The sequence below is a fragment of the Elgaria multicarinata genome, chromosome 2 (genome assembly GCF_023053635.1).
Source record: "Elgaria multicarinata webbii isolate HBS135686 ecotype San Diego chromosome 2, rElgMul1.1.pri, whole genome shotgun sequence".
Classification (NCBI taxonomy): domain Eukaryota; kingdom Metazoa; phylum Chordata; class Lepidosauria; order Squamata; family Anguidae; genus Elgaria; species Elgaria multicarinata.
In genome coordinates, this window is record NC_086172.1 from 75,645,110 (window position 1) to 75,661,538 (window position 16,429).

At 45.8% G+C, this 16,429-nt stretch overlaps 1 protein-coding gene across 1 annotated transcript in view; it reads left to right on the forward strand.

Moving 5' to 3' along the window:
- Positions 1-16,429, forward strand: part of CFAP65 (cilia and flagella associated protein 65) — a 38,329-nt gene that overhangs the window by 12,284 nt on the left and 9,616 nt on the right. The window contains exons 12-25 of the mRNA XM_063116772.1: positions 1,761-2,006; positions 3,163-3,387; positions 3,726-3,884; positions 4,213-4,378; positions 4,474-4,596; positions 4,681-4,692; positions 5,982-6,198; positions 6,451-6,579; positions 7,860-8,036; positions 8,523-8,589; positions 10,218-10,328; positions 11,618-11,809; positions 13,187-13,345; positions 16,209-16,352. Of these exons, the coding sequence (XP_062972842.1) occupies positions 1,761-2,006; positions 3,163-3,387; positions 3,726-3,884; positions 4,213-4,378; positions 4,474-4,596; positions 4,681-4,692; positions 5,982-6,198; positions 6,451-6,579; positions 7,860-8,036; positions 8,523-8,589; positions 10,218-10,328; positions 11,618-11,809; positions 13,187-13,345; positions 16,209-16,352 (2,127 nt within the window). The remainder of the gene's footprint in view (positions 1-1,760; positions 2,007-3,162; positions 3,388-3,725; positions 3,885-4,212; positions 4,379-4,473; positions 4,597-4,680; positions 4,693-5,981; positions 6,199-6,450; positions 6,580-7,859; positions 8,037-8,522; positions 8,590-10,217; positions 10,329-11,617; positions 11,810-13,186; positions 13,346-16,208; positions 16,353-16,429) is intronic.

Genomic DNA, 16,429 nt, shown 5'->3' on the forward strand with positions numbered 1-16,429 from the left:
TTCCTTACTGCAGAAAATCCATTAAGAAAGAAAAGACTAAATAGCTACACAATGCCTTCTGATTAGTAGTGCTAGGAGCCCTCTGTCCGGAAGCACTTTTGCAACGAGGGAGGGGTTGAAGTGTGTTTCTCGCTCTGTTTGCTCTCCTCAGGAAATCCTTAGGGGGAATCCTTAGTCTTCCTTGGCAACTGCCAATCAGGGCTCCTGAATTAGCATTTCCTGACTGGTGCCTTAACCAACTCAGTAACAGCAGAGGTCAGCAGAGGCCCATCTCTAACGGATAATATTTGCCATTTCAACTGTAAACGCATATAGCGCTGTGCAGTCTCTGTCTTTAATCTGGGAGTAAAGTGGGCCAGTTTCATTATTATTGCCGTGATAAAGATGGGGGATGGAGGAAATCTTTCCTTGTGTAGAGATCTGGGGAACACCCCCTACCCCAGTAAGAACATGTCCAAGCCTGGTTTTTGAACAAAACTGTTCCGACACTAATCCTATTAGGTTGTGTAAAGATAAAGACCTGCATCATTTGAATGGCGACCCTACTGCGGAAGTTCACTCACCATGTTTGGGTCAGTCTGCGACTACCTCTCTCAATTTGAGCTCAGAGGAAACCCATGCTGCCAATATGCAGCTCAAGGGATTGTGCCCAGGGCCAACTGGCTGGCCTGCATGTGAATCGTGAAACCACTTCCCATTTCTCGGAGCAGTTTTTGAAGTGTAAAAAAGATGTTTAAAGTGTTCACAACCCTTTTAACCAAAAAAAGCGCCGAACTAATATTTGATCAGATGACCATGCCAGGTGCTTGAAAAACAAAACAACAGAACTTGAACTGGACAGCCTGCCTGAAGAGGAGGTGGTGATCAGAGGTTGATCTGGGGGGTGTATGACTTTTCAGAAGGTGGTGGGAAGCCAAGCTCATGTCACAACAGGAAAACCTTGAGAGCCAGTGTGAATGTAATGGTTAGTACTGGATTGGCACTAGGGAGAACTGTGGCCTAGTCCCCACTGGGCCATGAAGTTCCTGCATGACTTTAGGCCAGTCACTGACTCTCAGCTTAACCTACCTCACAGGGTTGTTGTGGGAATAAAATGGAAAGGAGGATGACCATCTAAGTTGCCTTGGGTTCCTTGCAAGAGAAAAAAGATGGGATATAAATGTAGTAATAATAATAGTAACAACCTATGCACACTCCTCTTTGCAAGTGCATCTATAGGTAGCCTTAAGTCAGCCCCTGAATTGCTCCCTCCCTCCACACCAAAGAGTTCAGTGCTGTATCAATGACTTCTATATAGCAAACGACTTCAGTGCTGTATCAAGGAGTAGCAGTAGGAACATAGGAAGCTGCCTTATACTGAGTCAGGTCTTTGGTCCATCTAGCCCAGTATTGTCAACATGAACTGGCAGTGGCTCTCCAAGGTTTCAGGCATGATTCTTTCCTTGCCCTTCCTACAGAAGCCAGGGGTCGAACCTGGAGCTTTCTGCATGCCAAGCATGTGCTCTATCACACTGGATTTGTATTTTGCGGGTCTGCTGTAGTCTGTAAAAGGGAAACTGAAGTGAGGTTATTCAGTTCATGGAGCTGATCCTGCAACATGAGCCAGGTTTTCTATCCTTGGTATGGCCTTTGTTGCATTCCTTATGTCTCTAGATTAGAAGAAGTTACAGCTCTCGCCAACCATATCTTCAAGGTTCAGAGGCTAAGAAAAAAGCAAATGCAAGTGGGCGTCCAACCAAAACTGTTTCCCTGTCTCCCAGGTCTTCCCTCCAGTGTGCCAGAACATCACCACATACCGCAGCATGCTGCTCTGCAATGTGGGCACCACTGCCATAAGTTTCAAGATGAGTCGGGAGAAGTGCCCTTCTGTCCTGGTCAAGCCCAGCTGTGGGTGTGTTGCACCTGGGGCCCATCAGATCTTTCTCCTCTCAACCTGCCCAGCGGAAACATCCATACAGCAGCACACCTTATCTTTGCATCTCAATTTCTCATCCTCATTCACCCAGGTAGGAGCAGGGACATGTAGATTCTCCCTTCCATGATCTGCCTCAGTCCATCAAACAGCCATGTCTCCTGCCTTTTGTCTGCACCAATTTGTGACTTCTTTAAAGTTACTTAAAATAAGTACACCCCTGCTGAACCACTTTAATGGGGGAGCACTCTTCTGGCCTTTTAAAAAATGGGGCAAGCCCTAGCAATTTGGGCTACCATCTCCACCCACAGTAACCTGTCATTTCATGAACCTGTCTGTCTGTCCATTTTCTTTAGTTCTTTGATGTGCTAGAAAGCGCTTCTGCCCTATTTTTAAAATGGGCCCAACAGCAGTGCAGTTGTCTGCTTTCTATATATTACATTTCAGCTGGATATTGCACTACGGTCTTGTGGGAGCATCATGTGATGGCTCAAACATGGTTGAGGTTCACTTTTTTTTAATTCTAGTCTGCACATCAGTTGCAAAACAAGTCCCAAGACAACTCCTAACACTTTAAAATAAAATTCAAAGCCAGACAAATCAGTTTGGAGTGAGCAAAATTAAATAAATAAAACAATCCATTAGGAACATCGGAAGCTGCCTTATACTGAGTCAGACCATTAGTCTATCCAGCCCAGTAATGTCAACACGGACTGGCAGCAGTGGCTCCCCAGGGTTTCAGGCAGGATTCTTTTCCTTGCCCTAACCTGGGACTTTCTGCATGCAAAGCAGATGCTCTGCCACTGAGCTGCAGCTCCTCCCATTCATTAAAACAGGCAAAACAGGCACCTGAGATAATGTAATATAAACTAGATAAACCAGGAGGGAATGGATTGCTGATATGCTGTACCATGCCATCCTCTCATTTCTGCGCTGTGGTGGGGCTGTAGATGCACACTGACAAGGAGGACCGGGCTGCGTGGCCTGTGCAGTAAAAGGGACGGTGGGGAGCAAACCAGGTAATGTTGCCCCATATTTATCTTTCTCCTACTTATTTCTGCCACCAAAAGAACATTCTTAGTTTTCTTTTGGTTTATTTTGGACACATTGCCCTTGTAGCTCCTTCTTGTATTGTCCCAGTTTTTTCCCAGGCCTCTCTATGTCAGCCTAGGACCCGTCTCAATGTTTCTGTGAAAGCACTGCATTTTTCAACTTTGACTAAAGATTCCTGCTGATGCTTGCTTCCTCAGGAGATCATCCTTCAGAGCAATGCTGAGCCCCTGGTCCTACTCTTGGAAAGTGATGGCAGCCTGTATTTCAAACCTACGTGCGTGGGCACCTCCTCTTCACGCACTTTCACCATCAAGAACTGCACGCGGTTATCCATGCTCTTCAGATGGAAAATCCAGCAGTCAGACAAAAAGCTCCTGTCTGTCCAACCTGCTGAAGGAACTATACTGCCCAATGAAGCTTTGGTGAGTAAGGCAATCAGATGGAAATAAATATAGCCGTCCTCCTTGAGCCATGGGTACCAATACATGCTTCCAATGCTACTGAAAAATGCCTCCATCATGCATGTTTCTGGATGTGGAAGTGTGTAAAAGGCCAGCGGTGATAGGGGAAAGTAGGCACTTCCGGGGGTGACCTTGTATCTCTGACAACCTGCTGCTCTAGATTCCATGTGAACCACCCAGACAGCTTCGGCTATGGGGCGGTATATAAATGCAATAAATAAATAAATAAATTAAATACATCCCAAGCAGGCAGCGTGCCCTGGCTCTCCTCCAGCCTCCTCTCCTGCATGTGATTTCAGGCTCAAACATGGACCTTCACTCCTGGCGAGCAGATCAAATATCTTCTGCGGAGTTGGGTGACAGTGTGGAGAGACCAAGAGATACTTGAAGACAAGACCCCAAAGAGTGTTCGCTATGTCCTGCGGGTTATTGGGGAGGGATCATTTGGCACCTTAACGGTAAGTGACCGCATCCAGGGCAGGTGAAATAAGCATAGCTATATTGGAGGAGGGTGGAAGCTATCCTGTTTAAACATACCCGGATGAACCCTCTAGTATCTGTGGAGGCATGGGATATAGGACGTGCAAAACCCTCCTAACTGGTAGTGCTATGAAGTCTCCAGGGGTTGGCTATGCTGGGTTGAATATTAGTTTTAATTAAAATATTGGCCTCTCCCTGGGATGTTCTTCTCTCAGTGTCTTTAATAACAGAACTGATTTGCATGGAGTAGCCATAATCTATGTCCCTTAATGGACCTGATCTGTCTCTGTTGTGTTTGGGCTGCAGGCACAAGAGGCGCAAGTAGATGTTGGCAACATCCTGGTTGGCAGCACACAGACATGTCAGCTTACATTATTGAACAATGGCGCCTGCTCCTTAAAATATGATCTCACTGTGGAGCAGATGATCACTGGACCATGTGACCCTGAGGAAGTTGCCAATGACTTCTTAGGTATTTAATGGAAGTGCAGATCGTTTGTGCTTTGCGGTGACCTGGCGTCTCCCTACTGTACTCAAACGACTTCTGTCCTCCTCCTTCTCCTACAGCAATAGAACTGGATCACTACAAAGGGACCATTCCTGCTCGGGGAAAGATCTTTTTGCAAGCGACTCTTAGACCAACCCGCCAGCTGCATTACACCTGGACAGTCAGTTATGCCATTTCCAATGGTGAGAGAGGCAGGGGAACTGGCAAGTAGTAATGTCTCCCTCACAACCAAGCTTATGGGGGTGGGGGTGGGGGTGCGGGGAGAGGTCCAACACCAGGTAAAAAGGCTCCTCTTGCTTCACTATTAAACCAGCCAAAAATCTGTGGGGCTTCATAGAATCATAGAATAGCAGAGTTGGAAGGGGCCTACAAGGCCATCGAGTCCAACCCCCTGCTCAATGCAGGAATCCACCCTAAAGTTGAGTGATATTACTTAAAGTTGAGTGATGAGGTAATCGAAGGTAATACCTCACAATTTGCCTTCAATTGACCTTTTTACCTAGTGCCTCACCTAAAGTTAATCTTCAACTTTGCTAATATAAGGATTGTTCCAATTCTCTTTACTTCAGCTCTCTGCCTACCCAGGAACCTCTGTGTTTTATCCAAGGCGACGGGCAGATCTGAATTATGACAAGCCTTTATGTTTTCAGAAATGTGGGTCAGCCATTACTTCTTTGTCCCATAACTGCTTGGTATATTTTGATACTTGCAACACCTAGTTCATTCACTCTGCAATCTCCATTTTGAGATTGGGTTGAAACAGCAGACTCTGTGGCCAAAACGTCAGGCCTAATTTTGGGATTTTTTTTGTTCTTCCCCCATTCTCAGGCTAGGTGTTTTTTACTACCTAGTCTGATGAAGCGTTCTGGAGAACTCTTGTGGCATTTAGGTTGATCCTAATAAAGGTATTCCCCAACTGTGGATTTCAGATTTTGGGGCTCATCCAAGGTGAGAGGCCAGGGCAGCAGTGCGTTCATCCATTAGCCTTTGTTACTTAAAGGGCCTCTGGCTCATGATACTTGCAGAATAACGTGCCAGCAGCAGTTCTAGCAGCAATGAATTCATTATCTGAGCTAAGAATCATATGAACATAGAATCATAGAATCATAGAATAGCAGAGTTGGAAGGGGCCTACAAGGCCATCGAGTCCAACCCCCTGCTCAATGCAGGAATCCACCCTAAAGCATCCCCGACAGATGCTTGTCCAGCTGCCTCTTGAAGGCCTCTAGTGTGGGAGAGACCACAACCTCCCTAGGTATCTGATTCCACCGTCGCACTGCTCTAACAGTCAGGAAGTTTTTCCTGATGTCCAGCCGGAATCTGGCTTCCTTTAACTTGAGCCCGTTATTCCGTGTCCTGCATTCTGGGAGGATCGAGAAGGGATCCATATGAAGCTGTGTTATATTGAGTCGTGCCACTGATCTTGAGGGAAGACTTGTGGCCTGGAAATGAAGGAGAACGCATTTATTGCACTGTGCAATAATTGTCTGACAAGGGTCCAAGTTCTCCTTAGGGTGTTACAGCTGTATGTTTGTTGCACTGACTGTTTTGTGTCTCTCCATGCAAGTCCCAAATCCCCTCGGAGAAAAGCAGCCTGTTTGCTGTGTGGTAGCAACCGGCATCTACCCGTCCATCTGTGTCACTGATGCCTGTGGGACAGGCAGTGCCCGCGGCATCAGCAAGCTGCACCTCTGGCGACTTTTCTCTTTGGAGACTCTGAACCAGTATCTGGAGCGAGATCCAACACCACAGGAGCTCACTTTCAGGGTGCCTACCAGGCACAGGTAAGAATCTTTGCTCCTCTCCCCGGGCCTTGAAACTCTAGTTGTTCTGCCCTCCCCATTCAGGTCCAGGAATACTCCTGATTTCTTCACAGTCTGAAAGGACAACTTTCTTCTCTTTCCTTCTCTGGCAAACAAAAACACCAAGACATACAGTGTCTATGTGAGCCAGACTCCGGGGGTTTGCAGCCCCACCAGGGAACCCTTCCACAGGGATTTCCCCCCTCACATCTCACTTCTCTTCAACATGTGCAGCATACAACGAATCCCCCCAGTTTACACTCCTGTCATGCTGGATTTCAACTTTGGTGCAGCTCCTGTTGGAAGTGAGCCCTCGGTGGTTGTGCTGATGCTACAAAACAATGGGGTGATACCTGTGAACTGGTGAGTAAACTCCACTTGCTGGCCCTAACCAGGGAATAGCTCTAATAACCATCTGGATCTAGCTAGTCAGAGGCAGGATGCTAACGTGTCCTGAATAGGCTACTGGCCACATCCATTAGTTCAGGGGTGGGCAATCTGTGCGCTGCATGTGACCCTCTGAGCTCATGGTGCGGCCCGCTGTGGGTCGCCTATGCTCCACTGCCCTTCCCCAAATCCCCACCCTACACTGGCATTACCACTGGGGAAGAATGTGTATGGGAATGATTTCCCCTGCCGCTCTCTTCCCAGCATGATCAGGCTTCCAGTGATGCTTGGGAAAAGGGTGCTCAAGATTGCTGGAGTGAAATGGAGATTAAAGCCTCCACCCCACTATCCCTACTCAGATTTGCTGGAAGGAGGGTGAGGTTAAAGCCTCCCCCTAGCAATCTGTATCAGAATGTGAAAGTGCGGGGTGGAGGTGGGGAGAAAGGAAGTGTGTGTGAGAGAGAGATGTGTGTGTGTGAGAGAGAGAGATGTGTGTGTGAGATGTGTGTGCATATGTGTGGTCCTGGGCCTGGAACTACATGTGGCCCTTGGGGGCAAAAAGGTTGCCCATCCCTGAATTAGCTTAGCTGGAGGCAGAGGGGTGGCTGCAGGCCAAAATTGAGGGATATTGGCTGTGTGTTTTTGTGGAAAGAAGTGTTATAATGCCAGGATTGTGAATCTGGATCATGGTCAAAGCTATGTGTATGCTATAGTTCTTCATGAGCACAGTAAAAGAACCACAGAATATACTATTGGGTATGTACTTCAATTTCTTTTTAATGATAAAGACAAGTTTTTAGTCCATATGGCTGTGAAGATGCTTGGAAGTGTATGGGGAATGCCTGCAGAATTCTCAGAAGCTAGGAGGAGGGCTGAGCAAGATCTCCAATGTTCAAGGGTTTGGTTTTAGTAGCCTATATGGATTTTTGCCTCTCCCTTCAATTAGCCAAACCATAACAAATTGTGTAAAATGGTAAACATTGCAGATAAAATAAATAAACAAAAGCCAAATAAAAGAAATCATCCATATTTGCTCAATTTGAATAATTTATATAGATTGCAGAATCTAACTTTTCTTGGATGTGGAAGTTTAATTTTTTTATATAGTACTGAGCACTTATAGGCCTGCTCAGGTTGAGGAGCTTTGTCAGCGTGACCGTAAGACAATCTACTCTCCTAGTTATTGGATCTTGATTAACTTTGCTTTTTGATGGTAAGGTTTCTCTCTCCTGTCTTGGCATTTGACTGCCTTCTAGGGCCTTTCTGTTTCCTTCTGACCAGAAGATTGACATGGAATACTGGGCAGAAAGTGCTGAGTTTGACCCTAGTGAGCTGCATCAGATGAGGATCCAGGATAATCAGCTTTTTACAATCGCTCCCAAAGCAGGAAAGCTTCTTCCGGGGCAAGAGCAAACTATACACCTTTCTCACAGGTACCCACAAATCATGTCTGTCCTCACCCTGTCCTTCCCCATATGGGAACTGTTCAGAAACCCAAATGTCAAGTTGAGCTCCCCTATTCATTAGGGTCCACCAGCACAGGCACCAATGTGTATAAGATCCACTCCTCTAAGGCAATGTCACAGTTGCCCTAGGTAAGAGCCACCACTCACCCCCTCCCCACCCTCTAGTCATACCCTGGGCTCCATTAAAACAGAAAACTGTACTCATCCCACTTTTCCCAGAGCCTGAGTTTGTAGCGTGGAGTTCAGAAATCAAGCTGGACTTTGCACTGTTCTTTCCCGTCCAGGCATGGCTGCCCCTGTGCTCAGGAAGCTCTTTATGCAACGGTGCAGCTCTTTCACAGGGAAATGAGTTGTTCCTAATCTGCTGTTTGAGATAGGATTCTCCAGCTCAGAGTTTGGAATGGTTTCATCTATATGTCTTCCGGATACTCATATTTGTTTTTCTGCCACCAGACATGATTTCATTGGCACTGACCGGCTCCCAGTCCTATTGAAGGTCTCCCATGGTCGAGAAATTCTGGTACGATTCTGGGCAGAGAGGTTTAGAAATGGTCCCCGCTGATCTATAAGCCTTCCCTGAAGCCAGAACCAAATTCCTTTGCTGGTGTAACAATAGGAGGCACTGTACTGCTGAGACGGCCTTCTCTTGGATGGAAGCACAACATATGCTTGTATTCGCACACACGCACTCACATATCCAAGACCTTATAGCTCCTCACCCACAAGCTCCTTTGTTCCATACCACTCTGCTCATTCCACAGTACAGCCAGAATGATGGCAGGATTTTCTCACAAGCAACCGCTTGTCTGGGAACTGTCATTTCAACTCCTCTGAAGCCTGTCTGCTTCCAATAGACACCTTGCTTTTGGTTTACATCCCCTCTGGATGACTAGCAATCAAATTAGGGTGTGGCCTTTTTGGGGGTGGGGGTGAGTGGTGACACTGGGGGAATTATCCCACTGGGTGTCTCTCCTAAGCAGAAATGGGAGCCACTGTCCCATTACTTCATGTTATCTCCGTGTTTACACCAGGGCTGGGCAGACTTTAGCCCTGCAGGGTCTGTTTATTTTCCATTAAAACCCAGAAGTCCAACAAGTGGAGGCAGGTGCATAATAGTAGCTTAGGAAGGCCGATGTTTAATTGTGGAACAAGAGGCCTCTGACTACCTGCTCAGCACCTGGTATTGAATTTGTTTGCAGTACCAGAACTGGAGCTTGCACACAGATCCTTTCACACTCAAACCTACTCTCATTTCTCCTTAAACTTTCTTGATTTAAATAGCTTAACTTTGGAGGAAAATAAGGCCTTTTGTTTTCTGTGTTGTTAAACCATTCAGAGTCAGAAACCCTTTTTGATCTATTGCAACCCACCTGGAGATCTACCAGTAAATCCCAACCTACTTTCTGTCCACTCATTTTACACCACTAGTGTTTCCTCCACTTGATTGCCCTCAAATATTAATTTCCATTTGCATTCCCTGTTTCTACCCCCACTCCCCTAACTTGTCAGTTAGAGTCAAATTCCCCTTATGCTCCAGTGGGCACCTCTCTCATGCCCCGTTGAGCCTCTCTTAGGTGCCCGTCACCCTACCAAGATTTCCTGTGAGAGTACTGTGTTCCCATCACCCTTTTATTTTTATTATTTTTCCCCCTTCGGGGACTGTTGTCAGCTGAAAATCCAGCCTGTTAAGCAGGCTGTGAAAACACAGGCTTAGCTGTGCTTTTGTGCAAAGCCCTTTTGGATGGGCTCCCTTGGCTCTGCCCACTTGGCACAAGTCTTGATGGCTGCCCAGGAGGGGGAGCTGAGTGCAAGAGCCCTGGCTGGAGGGTGTGATGCACCCCGCTTAGCCAGGTGGGCCAGAAGCTCCTCATGGTGTGTTCCAGAAACCTTTTCAGTGGGAGGGTTATTGAGGAGGATCCTTGAGAATGCTGCAGAGCTGTTCCCTGGAGATCGCATTGCTTTAACGTTTTCAAGAACGGGAACAAAAGGCTCCTTATTTCATGCTTTTGCAGAGAGAAATGTATCATCTCTTTGACTGAAGCAAATTCAAGATGCTTTGTGCATTTGTAGTAGGCATGATGTGATTTGTGTGGTACAGGCTAACTGCCTCTCTTTCCCCCTACCATCCTTTTTATTCTGCATCTGCAGCTGAATTTCATTGGTGTGACACTGAATCTGGAGCGCCACTACATTCACTTCACTTCAACCAAGCATGTATTCACACCCATTGCTATTGGCACCTATGACCCTCCCAAACAGGTGAGGTATCAGAAGTAAAAGGCCTGTCTTCTTCTATCCCACCCCGCCATCTCTCCTCACAAAAAAGCATCATTGGAGAGGAAAAAGGGGGCATCAAAGTCCAGCTGTGTGTGTATGTGGACAAACGTCTGAAAAGAAGGAATTGGAACCCAGAATGATGGGTGATAACAGCATCCTGCTATGGCTGAGGATGGTACTACAAACTATAAGGCTAAGACAGGGTTTCCAGCCCTCGTTGGGGCTGTTTATACTACATGCTAACCCACACTCAGTGGTTGAATGTGGGTTGTTTTGAACGGTGGGTGGTTTGTTGGACTGTGGGTCATCATGTTGTCTGAACACTGCCAAGGTGGCATGTTAACCAGCCTAAACAACCCAACAACAAACCACAGGTTCTCAAGGTAGCTTGTTCGAGAAAATAAGCCATGCTGCATTATTAGCAAGCCACCCTGGCAGCGTTCAGGCAACATAACCCACAGTTCAAACCAGCCCACAACCACTGAGTGTGGTTTAGTGTGTTGTGTGAACAGCCCCTTTGTCTTATAAAGCTAATTCAGGCATTGCAGGGGAGAACTGGTGCTTGGAAGAGGTGTGCTTGACCCTGCAATTGCTGTGCCAGATTGTTTTAATTCATTTTTTTCAGGAACTGGAAATAAGTCCAGGATGTGGGAGCTGCTGGAGGGAATTTGCATGGGAGAATTGGAAGGCACAAGAATGATTAAGGAGTCCATCTTTCTCCTGTTGTTTCTTCTCTATAAATGTCCCTCCACCCCATTTGATTTACTTTGGCAAATTCAGGTTTAGCTGGAGGCAGTGTCCTCCAACAGCACTCAACAGTCATGTTTGGAGAAAGTATGGCATTATGTGTCAGCATTCATCAGTCCATTTCATTTGCACAAGGCAAAGAGTGAGAAATGTAAATAATCTGTCAGGAAGAATCCTTGTCACATATACTTTTCCCTGAACTGTTCCAAGCATTCTGAGAGGAGACGGGTAACTGGCTAGTTGCCACTGATATCATGATCACTCTGCTCAAAACACCTGTGTTGATAGATAGGTTTGGAATTCTGCTGGAGAATACTATTAAATTATTTCACTGTTTTAATCCTTCTGTCAAGCAATAAGTGCCAAGATTAGGTTTCCTTCAACAGGGATTATGTAGTCAAGGACCAAGAAGAAGAAGCCAGACCTAATGGAGACATTTGTGGTTGATATGAGCAACCTGGCAGCCAGGGTTGACCAGACTTTCCCCAGGAAAGTAAACAGCTCTGGCCTCTCTCTTCTTTCAGATCTATGAATTGTACAATGGAGGTTCCACAAGTGCAGTGTATGAAATCCAGGTGGATGCTATGATGAAGGCACAGGAAGAGAATTACATGCATTCTGTGTTTTTCTGCCTGAACCCCAGAGGAGAGATTGGTCCAGGCTTGACAGCCCATACAGAATGGATCTTTTCCCCGCTGGAAGCCAAAATGTATTCGGTAAAGCTCTTGACTTTTAGAACAAGCACTTTCCTTCGAGGACACATATCCTATGGCATTCCTGATGGCTATCTATCTAACCAATTAGGACTTGTGTTGCTTTGACTGCTCTTATCCAATTGAGTTTTAATTAGGGATGGGAGAGAAATGCATTTGGTGCGCGTTTTAATGTAAACTTTCCTAATTTCACACTTTCAAACCAATATGCAAACCAAAACGTAGATAATCCTTAAATTTACAATGCAGTTCTCTAATCAAAATGTGTATATTAGGGAACAGTGTGCACAAAAATGTGTATATTAGTAAAAGTAACTTGCAAAAATGTATTGCATTAGGGAAAGTTGTTGCAAAACATGCATATAAATAGGCAAAATTGCATACAAATGTAGATAAACGCACATGAAAACGCATACACATTTTCATGAAAACTTTAAAAATCAAATAAATCCCAAACTGATGTAGAAGCAGGACAAATGAATTTAAGACTGGAAAAATGAGCAACTGAAATGGACAGATTTGTCCAACCCTTGTTTTGATATATTCACACTTGGCTCACGGCCACGTAACTGCTTTTGGCACTGAGACCATCTTCTTCATCCGTCCAACTTTTACTCAGCTACTACTGTTGGTTTTACCACTTCAATGCTTCGCCCAGGGCTACATTGCTGTGGATGTTTATGGATCAGTAAAAGCTGCTGTGCCTTTCTGCACAAAACATCAAAACAAAGTCCCAGGTGCATTTTAGCCTTTGCATGATAATTTCCAAGAAAACACATTTTCAATAATGACACAATTTCCCTCCTGCATATAGGAGAGGATGGAAGGTGGACCTTGTTGGTGTTCTCCCTCTTTAAAAAATAAACCTGTCTTGATGTGTGCTTCTGCACAGGAGAGGGAGAACACACAACTACCCATGAATAAAAGTAAAATAAAATTTCAGAATCTGTTTGAGTACTAGGCTGGGGAAGAGAAGAGTTTGGTTATACAGCACTGTTTCTGTCACAGGAAATTTCTACTGGGTGGGCATTGAATCCACAATAACTACATTCCATGCAATTATAAGAACAACAAATTGCTACTTGAGTCCTGGGAAAACATTCCTGCAACAGAAACACAGCCTTGAAGGAAGGATACATAAATGTGATCAACAGATGAGAAACAAATGTGTATTTCTTGCCCAAAAACATAGCCATGCAGGAAATTGGGAAGAAAAGGATTGGTTTATGTACACGCTAAGCCTATCAGAAACACTGGGTTGGATGAAATTTGTTTCTGACTGAGCTCAGCCTCTTGGATTTTGACACTTGAGTAAATTGAATTCCCGAACAAAGCAGAGACCTTCCCAGCTGCAACTCTGGTGTTTCTTTCTTTGCTTAGGTGGACGTGCCCATCCACATCCTTGAAGGGGACTCTGCTTTGATTACCTTCCAAGGAATAGGCTTCGACCCGCATGTTATGGGAGAGACAGCACAGTTTGACAAAGTAGTGTCTACTGCAACAACACCAGGCTCTGCCAAGTTAACAGTGCCTGGTCTGGTAAGTGTTGGAGACTGCTGTGCTTCCTGTACCACATGGAAGCATGTGAAACAGAGATTTCAGGTAGCCCCTGGTGCTGGGAGAACTATTTCATTCTGTACAGTGCTGTTTTATTTAACTAGCAAACAGACCTAGTTTCACATAGGTTGGAATAGACGGTAGTTGATACAGTGAAGCCTTCAAGCAAACATATGCAAGGTGAGAGTTGGACACACGATGTCTGTCCTCTGTGACTGGGGGCATGCCCACTGCCATGGTGCACTCCTGTAGCCCCCTGACGGAGGGGTCTCTCCACATTGCTCCCCTGAAGGGGGAGGGGTAATCCACAGCAGAGGGGAGGAGGCAGCCGGATGACTCTGTCCCATGAACTGCTAATCTCTCCTGGCTTCAAGCTGTATTGGCTGCAAAGTGATATGTGGCTTAGGGAAGGCTGCCTCCTAGTGACTGAAGGTGGAACTGTAGCCTTCAAATACATGGGCGTATTTGAATAGCTTAACACTTATATAAATGCATTTTAAAGACAGAATAACCCCGAGGTGCACACTCCTGGGGTCCACTTGGTATTTACACCAATTTTGAGGCATCTACATGGTCTTGGTGCTTTGGCATTGACAGTCAGACAAACATCCTGTTTTATTAGAACAGATAATGTCTGTGTGTCCCCCACCCCCAAGAACTACAACAGTGTTCTTAGTGCAATTGGTTAATTTAAGGACGGTCTAGACAAAGCCAGTGTTTTGGTTTTCCCTTCAGGCACCTGGCAGGCCACTGTACACAGTTATCATGCTGCCTACATTCCTGGAGCTGCATGTTGTGCAATCCTATTTTACGTTGTGTATAAGTACTAGCACAATCTTCTTTAGGTCATGCCCTGGATGTACTACACCAGGGGTGGGCAACACATGGCCCATGAGCCACATGCGGCCCTCAGAGGGCATTTCCTGACCTTCACCATATCCCCTGCCTCTGTGCCACATCCCTCACTGTTGCCACTCCACCAGATTCCCGTTGATTCTGCTGGGAAACAGGACTCGCAAGGAGCACAATTCTGTTGGGAAACAAGGTGTGCGCTCTTTCCAATTCCTGTTTTGCAGCAGAAATGCTGGTGCAGCTTTAGGGTGGTTACCGAGGGTCCCACGGTGTCCCCAACCTTCCGCCATTGCCCACCCTGTACTACATTGATGAGCAGTGTGATCTGTGCTTTCTGGTCGAAACCCGTCCGGCCACTTGAAGAAGAGCACTTTTTAAAAATCAACTCATTGGATGTAAAATTTGGAAATACAAGTGCTCCTATGTAAAAATACTGTTCATTTTAATTTTTGTATACCTCGTGGTCCTTAACTTTGTTCTTATCAATAGTTTGCATTCTGTTAAGGCTAGAACCTGTGTGTGTGTGTGTCTCTGTGCATCTGCCAACTTGCAAACATTTGATAAAGATCGGAAATATTACTCTGTTGCCATCTGCTTGGTGTCAGGAGCAGAACCACTTCCACACTTTTTGAGAATTAAATCCCGCTCACTCAGTCATTCATTTAAAAGGACGTTGTGTTACCAGCACAACCGTTGATGTAATGGGATGCCTTATGACCAGCTTCAGCCATTGCAACTGTGGTTTGATGTTGCCCAAAATGTTTGCAAAGGACAACTGCATGGATTGCATGGCAGAGTCTCTGCGCCAGAGGCAGTAGCCTCAAGGTGGTTCAATGCTGATGTGGGGATTTGGTGTGCAATCTGCTAGCAGAACTCAGGCTACAGGTCACTGAACATGGAGCTAAAGAGTTAATGTGTACCTTAACAAGGTGGGAGGGGATTGCTGGGATGTTTGTCTTTCCCTTTCCTGTCTCCTCCCTTCTACTTCCTCCTCCTTCTGGTTCCCTGCCTCATGGGTTGCTGACCACATGGATGAACTGAGCCAACCTACCCTAGGATGGAAAGTTACTTATTCCTGAAGTAAAGCGTCTTTCAAACCACCACTGGAGTGTTTCTTTTGGCGACATACGTGGCTACTCACAGGGAGCTAATTTGGACGACAATCCAATCCACCCAATCCCCAACGCTGCTGCTTGTAAATATGATGGCCGTGATGTGATTGGAAGCATTGCACCCTTCCAAAGCATGGTGCCCTCAGCTATATGATTGATTGTTAAGGAATCTATTACAAATGCAATGGTAGGGGAGACCTATTTGTGACTCCTGAGGCTTTTTTTTTTTTTGTATGAAGCCTCAGCCTCTTGTTTTGGTGAGGCTTCAGCATTCTCTGAAAATATATTCCTCATGGATGCCGTGATAGTAGATTGGCAGACCCATTTCTTCTTGGCAAAAGCAAGAAATGGGGCAGGGGTGTAGTATGCTGCAGCCACAGCTTTCGCACTCCCCTCTGGGTAAAAAGAAAAAAAGTTGTCCCCTTGAAATAACTGAGGTTTTTGGCCGTTTGCGTGTGTAACTATGGAATTCTAATCTTACTGAAATGTCAGCAGGAGGCATTTGGTATTCCAGTTAAACCCTTCACTTAAGCTACATCAACAGTCTTTTCACTCCGTCCTTCCATGCTGGTGCCTCCTACTGGGAAAGTGTTGCTGAACTGGGACACCCTCTGTAGCTGAGACAAGTTTTATGAGATCGGCTGTTCATCACCCATCATGGCTGAGCTAGGTCTCAAATTGGAACAATGATTGTTTATACGGTATATCTATTTTTTGTAGTTGTGTTTCATGCATTTGGTGCTCCTTGAGTGCCTGCTATTCACCACTGACACAAGGTATCACTGTGAGTCATCTAGCTTCCTCCTATAGAGAGGGCAAAGATAACCAGGGATCCTGGCTTGTTAGGTCAGAGGATTACCCTCCGTTTATTTCTTTTCCAGTCGGTGTACTTGTCTCAGCCCCGGATTTGTCTTGGCAACATCCCCGTCTACAGCAAATGCAGCCGCCTCTTCTTTCTCAACAATGCCTCTGAGAATGAGGCCATCGTTTTTTCTTGGCGCACTGGGACTTCAAATGCCATGGTGGTGAGCTCCATCTGCCTTATTATTCTAGGTCCAGGTGATCTCTCAGCTCTCCCCCACCCCTTTAAGACTTTTGAGAG